Source organism: the organism of the source record quoted next (assembly GCF_019968985.1).
Source record: "MAG: Porospora cf. gigantea B chromosome Unknown PgB_NODE_1074_length_8097_cov_133.667, whole genome shotgun sequence".
Classification (NCBI taxonomy): Eukaryota; Apicomplexa; class Conoidasida; order Eugregarinorida; family Porosporidae; genus Porospora; species Porospora cf. gigantea B.
The window spans coordinates 1-8,097 of record NW_027178502.1 but is presented as its reverse complement, the minus strand read 5'-3'; the positions used below and the strand labels follow the sequence as shown (position 1 = coordinate 8,097).

General features: G+C 52.6%; 6 protein-coding genes across 10 annotated transcripts; 3 read left to right on the top strand and 3 right to left on the bottom strand.

The window, feature by feature from the left end:
* Positions 1–240: 240 nt before the first annotated feature.
* Positions 241–1,801, bottom strand: KVP17_002499 (uncharacterized protein; the record flags this gene model as incomplete). Of its 2 annotated transcripts, XM_068518809.1 has the most annotated exons (2): positions 241–1,623; positions 1,652–1,801. In XM_068518809.1, 2 exons carry the CDS (start codon positions 1,799–1,801, stop codon positions 241–243), a joined length of 1,533 nt encoding a protein of 510 aa, XP_068379695.1. The 2 variants fall into 2 exon arrangements, with proteins under 2 accessions (XP_068379695.1, XP_068379696.1); XM_068518810.1 differs by lacking the exon at positions 1,652–1,801 and having other exon boundaries at positions 241–1,281.
* A 74-nt stretch (positions 1,802–1,875) lies between these two features.
* On the top strand, positions 1,876–2,283 carry KVP17_002495 (uncharacterized protein; the record flags this gene model as incomplete). The annotated part of the gene is made up of 1 exon (XM_068518803.1): positions 1,876–2,283. The coding sequence occupies one exon, from the start codon at positions 1,876–1,878 to the stop codon at positions 2,281–2,283; it is 408 nt and encodes a 135-aa protein (XP_068379689.1).
* Positions 2,284–2,392: 109 nt separating this feature from the next.
* On the top strand, positions 2,393–3,576 carry KVP17_002494 (uncharacterized protein; the record flags this gene model as incomplete). 2 transcript variants are annotated; one of them, XM_068518802.1, is made up of 2 exons in its annotated part: positions 2,393–3,457; positions 3,484–3,576. In XM_068518802.1, 2 exons carry the CDS (start codon positions 2,393–2,395, stop codon positions 3,574–3,576), a joined length of 1,158 nt encoding a protein of 385 aa, XP_068379688.1. The 2 variants fall into 2 exon arrangements, with proteins under 2 accessions (XP_068379688.1, XP_068379687.1); XM_068518801.1 differs by lacking the exon at positions 3,484–3,576 and having other exon boundaries at positions 2,393–3,466.
* A 34-nt stretch (positions 3,577–3,610) lies between these two features.
* KVP17_002497 (uncharacterized protein) lies at positions 3,611–4,985 on the top strand (the record flags this gene model as incomplete). 2 transcript variants are annotated; one of them, XM_068518806.1, is made up of 3 exons in its annotated part: positions 3,611–3,826; positions 3,901–4,012; positions 4,039–4,985. In XM_068518806.1, the coding sequence occupies 3 exons, from the start codon at positions 3,611–3,613 to the stop codon at positions 4,983–4,985; spliced, it is 1,275 nt and encodes a 424-aa protein (XP_068379692.1). The 2 variants fall into 2 exon arrangements, with proteins under 2 accessions (XP_068379692.1, XP_068379691.1); XM_068518805.1 differs by lacking the exons at positions 3,611–3,826; positions 3,901–4,012 and having other exon boundaries at positions 4,074–4,985.
* A 1,255-nt stretch (positions 4,986–6,240) lies between these two features.
* On the bottom strand, positions 6,241–6,945 carry KVP17_002496 (uncharacterized protein; the record flags this gene model as incomplete). The annotated part of the gene is made up of 1 exon (XM_068518804.1): positions 6,241–6,945. One exon carries the CDS (start codon positions 6,943–6,945, stop codon positions 6,241–6,243), a length of 705 nt encoding a protein of 234 aa, XP_068379690.1.
* Positions 6,946–6,991: 46 nt separating this feature from the next.
* On the bottom strand, positions 6,992–8,097 carry KVP17_002498 (uncharacterized protein; the record flags this gene model as incomplete). 2 transcript variants are annotated; one of them, XM_068518807.1, is made up of 1 exon in its annotated part: positions 6,992–8,097. In XM_068518807.1, a coding segment is annotated over one exon (1,106 nt), but the record flags the coding sequence as incomplete, so codon positions are not given. The 2 variants fall into 2 exon arrangements, with proteins under 2 accessions (XP_068379693.1, XP_068379694.1); XM_068518808.1 differs by having other exon boundaries at positions 6,992–7,966.

The window sequence follows — 8,097 nt, the reverse complement described above, 5'->3', positions numbered from 1 at the left end:
CACTTCACAGTTACTCTGATCTCTGGAAGGGGACGAATGTGATGAGACCTCTAACAAGAGAACGTTTCGTAATGAACACTTCACAGTTACTCTGATCTCTGGAAGGGGACGAATGTGATGAGACCTCTAACGATAGTACTCCGCGACTTTTCGTGTTCGGGACTGAGCCTACCCATTCCCAACAAGGACACAATTGGTCCCATACACAGCAAGGCAATGCTGATTCGAAGCTGGTGAGGGTCACGATCCCTTGAAAGATAGCCTGGCAATTTCAACTGCTAGCCTGGGGCAGTCCTGCAGCTCCTCGAACCCAACGCTCTGGCTAACAGCTGAAGAGTGGTCCAGAATGAACTCGAAGCATTTTTTCTTCAAGTCCGACAGCGAGTACTCGTCCGAGAGTCTCGCGAGTGCGCAAACGTTTTCCACGGTGATTCGCGTCCCCATTATGGTCGTCATGGTCGGCCACATAGGGCCCAGTCTCAGAAAGTCCAGCACCGGGACCAATTCCAAGAGCTGGGGAAGAGGCCAGTCCGTTAACCCTTCAACGGACCCACTGTAGATGAACTCGAGACAAGCGGTGAACGGCGCTGTGTCGAAGTCGAAGGGAATCTCCTGCATTCTCGTCTCTTTCATCTCCGACATGAAGAGGCTTCGGAAGAATGGGCATTGGGCAGCCAAAATGCACTTGTGAGCGCGTACAAGCCCCCCATCGTGCAGTCTGAAGTTCACATCAGCGAACTCCGAGTCGTGGAGCAGTCTTTTGACATTGGTGATCACTCGTGCGGCTTCTTGCCCTTCTAGACACGAGGCGGTGTGCCGACGCAAGTCGTACATCCAAACGTCGTTTAGCCACTCAGCTCCGTCGAATCCGCCGAAGATGAGGATCTGATGCCCAGCCAGACCGACACAGGTGTGCTTCTGCCGCGCGGACACCGGTGAGTCCTCTAGAGCCTTCCATGTCGGAGGGGACAGCGTTAGCTCGCCAGCGCCAAGCCGCTCTTTTCCATCGAAGCCCCCGAAGGCGAAGAAGGAATCGCCCGCGACAAAGGTTAATGTGTGGCCTCGAATCCCCACAACTGGAAGTCCTGAGAGCTTGATCTGCGACCACTGAAACTTAACAGTGTCAAGAACGTAGCAATCTCTAAGGTGTTCCTTGCTGTTGTGTCCACCCAATACCACCAGCAGGATTCCAGACGCCGCAGCTCCGTGTGCGTTCCTGGGGCTAGGCGCAGACCCTCGTGTGGGAGCAGCCGACCAGAGGTCGTTGTCCAATTCAAACATGTCTACGTCCCCGAAGCATCTTTCGCCATTGAATCCGCCGAACAAAAACGCACGCTTTTTGATGCGGGTGATGGTGTGAGAAGCGCGGGCTGCCGGAATACGACCTCCCGGCTTTATCAGCTGCCAGGACGCATTCACTGCCGCGCCCTTCACGACTGCAGAGAGGTCCAGCTTCCACAGGTCTCCCAGCCAGCGAGCTCCGCTATGTCCTCCGTGCACATACAGCCCGTAGTCGGGAGACACGAAGCTAGTATGGTTATTTCGAGGACACGGGCAGATTGAACTTTGGACCTCACGCCACGACTCTGACGGGACGTGGTAGGTATGGCAGTCACCGAGTGGCTGCGTGATCTGGTACGTCGGACCCCACCACAGACCCGTCAAATCCTCCGAACATCACCAGCGTCGAGGAGTCCACCACGTCCAATGAGTGAGCAGCTCGGGGTATCGGCACGTTTTTGGCTCTGATGCGTCGCCATTCAGACATAATTGGCGTTGCCGGCAACCATGAAATGACCATTTACAGAGTTCACTCGTTTGACTAACGTAGTCCAAGCCTTGCAGCAGCGTCGTGAAAGGGGAAATCGCCAATTAATGTCCAGCTATGATAGTGACAGTAGTGAAGAGGAGCTCATTAGACGACAGAGTAAGCGCCTGGGATTGGATCTGCCACCAAAACCAGCAAAAAAGCAGGCGTTGACGAATGAGGAGCCGAAAAATGAGACACCCGCAAACAAGACAGAGTCCAAGCTACCGCCTCCATTGGTGGCACTGGCCTCGGCTGAAGTGACTTTCCTCCAAAAAGCACATGAATTGGCAATTGCCAAACCTCAAAGAGTTAAGGTCATGGAGGCCCTCTCGAAGACACTTCCACCCATAAAGACTGATCAGGCAGACAGAGAGGAGGCCAAGAGATTCAAGATGCCCAGTACGGACTGGCACGTGCCGTTGACAGCCTTGGACGTCCTCAAAGGTCAGGAGCCAAAGAAGGGGGAGTCATGATCTGTAGAACAAAATTAAAACCGGTGCTGGCCCTCAGAGGAAGCCGCTCCATGTTAAAGTTTCTCTCATGCCCCTCAAGGTTTGCTCAGCTTATCTGTGATTAATTCCAATGGACCTGGCCCTGTTCAACGTGAAGGATGGCTTTCCCGAGGCCCTCGTTAGGGGGTTCAGGCAGAGCTTGCTGACTCCAGAGGACTACAGACGGATGGGTATGGCGGAGACTCTGGAAGATCTCCGTACAGCCTTGGAGGACTCGGACTACGGTAACTTCCTCCAGGACGAGCCGTCGCCGTTGACAGTGGCGACGATCACCGCCAGATGCAGGGAGAAGCATGCCGAGGAGTTCCTATTTTTGCGGTCGCAATGTGGCCAGCCAGCTGTGAAGTTCTTGGATTTTATTACCCAAGAAAAGATGGTAGACAATCTTGTGTCTTTGGTCCAAGGGGCCATAAACAAGAAGCCCGTCGACGAACTGATCTCTAAAACTGATCCCCTCGGGTGGTTCGCCGAGATGAAGGCTGTCGCTGCCCTGGATGTGTCTGCTGGGTACGACGAGCTCTACCGTACAGTACTTATCGATTCCCCTGTGGCACCGTACTTCGAACGCTACTTGAATCAATTCCAGGCGGATGGCCAGGGCCAACGCACGCTTCACGACGTCGATCATATTCTGAACGAGCTGGATCTTGAAGTTCTGCGAAACAGTCTAAAGAAGTCGTGGCTGGAAGACTTCTACACCTTTTGCCAAACGTTGGACTCTACTACAGCGGAAGTCATGTCTCACATCCTCAAGACGGAGGCTGACTATCGTGTACTCACTGTCACGCTGAACACCCTCAACCAGGAAGGCAGCCAGGACGTCTCGGACAGAATGGCGCTCTATCCGAACTTCGGCTACCTCTATCCTGAAGGTACAGACAAGATTCGGAAGGCTTTCAACGAGACGACGCTGCGTGCTGCGTTGGATGGTTACGCACCCTATATAGAGCTGTTCGACCAGTGCAAGGGACTGTATCTGAACGACGATGAAGGTGGCCCGGATCCTGATGCTGCCTCCTTGAACACGCTGGAAGATCTTATTTATAAGCGCAATGTCCAGTCATTCGAGATGGCATTCGAGCAACAGATGCACTTCGGCGTCTACTATGCCTGGGCTAAGCTACGAGAGCAGGAGGTGAGATAGAAGCCGCAATGATACAGATCCGGAACATAACTTGGATTGCCGACATGATTGTGATGAGTCGACGAGAGCACATCGACAACATCATACCTCTATTCGCACCCCGTATATGAATTTTGTGACCTGCCACGTGTAAAACTGGATATCATGTCTAACGCCTCGCCAAAGTACCAGTCGCGTGGAAAGGAATCTAACCCTCCAGCGAATGCAGAGACACAACCCGCCTTGTCCATCTGTATTATGAGTGTGGAGCACCTCTATGCCCAGGCAGACAGCACCTTCTCAGTCCGAATTTGCCTGGGAGATTGGAATGTGTCAACGAAGTTGGCGCCGGTGGATGAGGAAGGTTGTGTTATTTGGAAGGTGATTAATTATATTTATTGAACGAAATACAAATTATATTTTATGGATGAGAGGAATTCTGACATTGCTACCAGACTGGCTTTGCGTTCCCCTTCGAGCTCGAAAGCTCAGTGACGTTTGACTTGATTCCACATGAGGACGGGGACGAGCAGCACTGTAGGATGAGTATCCCGTGTCCTGGAGACAGTGAGAAGGGGACCTCACTCAAACAGTTCCCATGAGGTTCTCAAAGGACCGGAGGATTCAAATGTCCGACGGTGCCATTATCAATGTGAGGTATCGGCTGCAGAATCCTCCCGAAGACGACTGGGACTCTCTTCATGTGTTGGTTCGGCGACTGGAAAACTTGACGACTGTAGACCCGCCTCAGGAGGCCCAGCAGGTCGCGCTCTCTTTGCGCATCGAACGAGAGCCCAAGCAGTTCTGCGAGATAGCGCACGATGCATGGAACTCCGAGAGCATGGAGATCAACGGCCAGGTGATCTTCGCATACGACGACCAGATGAACCTGCGGATTCGGTTGGAGAGTGACGGACTGGCCGTGGGACACGCGTGTGTTGACCTATGGGCCTCCGTCTCCAACGCCGTACAGAACGTGAGTGAGGAAAAGGTGCCGTTGAGGACGTGGGCTGGTGAATTGCTCGGCTGGCTTTACGTCGCGCTTAAGTTTCTAAAGAACATGTCTGTGGGAATTCTGGAGTTGAGTGAGTTCGATGTGGATGTAGAAGCCATCTGCTACCGATTCCAGAATGACAACGCGGAACTCAGTGACATCCGGCCTCATCTGCGAAAGATCATTTTAGAATTGGACCAGCTTCTGGAGGAGCGACAGAATATGCCTGATGAGGAAAGTGACATCCTACAGCTGGATAGGATGGATAATGAAGCCCAGATCTTGCGGCTGGTGGAATTCGGAAAACGCCTGGCTGCTTCCAGACGCGTTCGCTATGTGAAACGAGATTCTCCGTGGCCCGACCCTTACTACAAGAAGACTTTGCGGTACTATCCGCCCAAGCCCTATTGTGCGTGCGACGAATTTTGCGACGTCAAAAAGCAACTGACCTCTACGGATAGAACTGACGAGTACGAGACCATCCGGCAAGAGCTCTTACGCCGCCGCGGCCGCTCAGAAATCAACAAGAACTCAGATGTCATTTGATTGCTCCCTCTAACCTCGCAGCATTTAACACACTCAAAGACGCTTCCACTGATATGTCAGGAGCGTGACCTCCAATTACCAACTCGTCCAGAATGAAGTTGACTCTCTCGAAGTTGAAAATAACGTCCAGTTCGCAGACGTCTTTGAAGTAGCGGTCCAATACCTGAACAAAAACCTGGATCAGGTCCACAGTTGCCAATGAGTTCTCTGACGTGTCGATAACGAACGCGATGCAAAGAGTTGCGAACTTTCGGTAGACAGCGCGAACTCCAGTGTTTCGATTAAGTAGGATGAAGTTACTTTGGCTGGTCTCCCGTCCGACGACAGCATCCATCACAGCTTCGGCCGTTTCCTCCGGTTGTACGGTTCCAACATAATGCCTCCGAAGGCGCAGCTTCTTCTGCGAATTGAATGCATATACGCATCGAATCATGCCGGTAAATTATATGTGTATTCCAGCTTGATGTTGACTCCGTCGCCATTTGACAGATCGTTTGCTGTTGCTGGCGTACTTGTCGGCTAATCCCATCTAAAACGGCAACTGTGGCGTTGCTGCCGATTTTGAATCAGCAAAGCTAGTGAGTGACTCATCTGAAGGGAGAGCTTCCTCATCTTTGAAATTGCGCTGTCGTTTTCGAATCAGACGGGGTAGGCGCCGTCTGAGCTTCTGAACTGACGGTACAATTTGAAATCCTCAAAGGCGCCTTCAGCTACAGCTGTTCAACGTATTCTGGTTCCGCACTGGCAACACACCCCTCCTCAATGCTGGTGTCGTCGCCCTTACGGATCATGTAGAACTCCAACACGTCCTTCATTTCCTCCGACCCTCCTTGTAATCATTCATGTACTGTAGAATGTCCTCCTCGCTGATGCGTACCGAGACCCAGTATCACAAGTCCTCTTCAGACACATCATGTGTGCATCCTGTGCGGTCGTATTGCTTCCGCTGGAGGGCGAATCGTTGTTCAACTATAGCGGATGGCACACCAAACACCGCACATGTGGACAGTCGAAAGTATCGACTACGCATAATCACACTTGGTTCAGGAGCCTCAACTTGGATACCATCTCCAAGAAATCCTAGATAGACATCAGATTGTGCAGTACATTCTTGGCGCAAATGATATTGTCTCTCGGCCTTGGATTGCACCCTAGTCACGTACAAACGACCATCCGCGCCAACACTGTCCAGAGCCTAGATCGCAGCGCGTTGCTGGCGAAATTGACAGCCAATTTTCCGCCCGTGGTGTCCCCGTCATTTCATTTTCCGCCGTCGTTTGACAGATCTTTTACTGTTGCCGGTGTACTTCTCGGCCAATCCATCTAAAAATGCAGTTGTGGCGTCCTCTCGAGACTTCTGCCGAGTTTGAATCAGCAAAGCCAGCGACTCGTCTGAAGGGAGATTTTCCTCATCTTTGAAATTGTCCTGTTCGCGCTGTCGTTTTCGAATCAGACGTGGTAGGCGCCGTCTGAGCTTCTTAACCGACTCGTGGTACAACTTGAAATCCTCAATGGTGCCTTCAGCTACAGCCTTGTCAATGATGCCTAGCAGCCGTTCAATATCTTCTGGTTCCGCGCTAATGACAAACTCCTCTATGCTGGTGACGTCGCCCTTACGGCTCATGTAGAACTCTAACACGTCCTTCATTTCCTCCGACCCCTCCTTGTAATCATTCATGTACTGTAGAATGTCCTCCTCGCTGATGCGTACCGAGACCCAGTATCGCAAGTTCTCTTCAGACACATCATGTGTGCATCCTGTGCGGTCGTATTGCTTCCGCTGGCGCAGATCGCTGAGAACTTCGTAGGCCTTCCTAACAGCTATGAACCTCTCGTGACCTTCAGGATTTTTATCTGGGTGACTTTGCAGTGCCCGTAACCGAAAGGCACGTTTGATTTCCTCAAGAGTGGCGGTTGGTGATAGGTCTAGAATGTCGTACAACTCTGTATTCTTCGCCATCGATTTCCAAGTTTTTGAGGATGAATTTTGTGATTTTTTTGTTCAACTAAGCTTGCGGAAGCAGCCGAGACCTCTGAAGGACCGACTTGGCCTCATCGCACTTGTCCAGGAGCCTCTGCTTGGAGCCCATCAATGCATGCAACTCCTCGAAAGTCATCTCCAAGATCATTCCGGTAATCTTTCCAGCCAACTCGGGTTCCACAGACTGGATCACAGGGAAAATCGCTTCCCCTATAATCTGCTTGTGGCTCGCCGGCGCTGACGACTTGAGAGCTCCGCGCACGGCGTCCACATTCACCGCAGCCTCAGCGACAGGCGCTGGGCGGGCAGTCGGCTGCGCAGCAGCGGGCTGTGAAGCTGCGGGGACCACCGCAACAGGCTGCGTGGCAGGCTGCTGATCGTAGGGACGCCACATGTAGTTCTGGGGAGCGATCATCGCCGGCATTGGCGGGTGCATAGGAGGGTACCCTCCGTATGACTGGAAGTGGCTTGTCTTCGGGATCGGCGCCCTGAAACGATTTTGGAGGCGCTGGAAACGAGCCTCCCTTCGCTCGGCCACGGCCACGTACAGGGGCTTGCCGTCAATTGACTTCGTGTGCAAAGCGGTCACGGCTTTCTGCGCATCTGCAGCGTTCTGGAAACAGCAGAAGCCGAATCCCTTAGATCGGCCATTGGTGGTCGTCATAACCTTCACTGAGACTACAGCACCATATGCAGACATCAAATTCCGCAGTGCCTCGTCATCGACGTCCTCTGGGAGGTTCTTAATGTATAGATTGCAGCGAGTTTTATTCGCACCCCTCTGGCGGAATTGCTGCTGCAAATGGGATTGTCTCTCGGCCTTGGATTGCATCCTGGTGACGTACAAACGACCCTCCGCGCCAACACCGTCCAGAGCATCGATCGCAGCACGCGCCTCCGCGTTGGTGGCGAAGTTGACGAAACCGAATTTCCTCCCACGGCCGTCCTCTTTGAGCATCATCGACGTGATCTCCCCGTGTAAACCGAAGGCGGCCGTCATCTCGTCTTCGGTCCACTCGTCAGGAATCTCCTTCACATACACGTTGGTGAATTTGCTTTCACGGAGGGCAAGGCGATCGGCCTTGGGTTTGAACTTGGCCACGTACAACTCGCGTTCGGCGAGAACTTCGC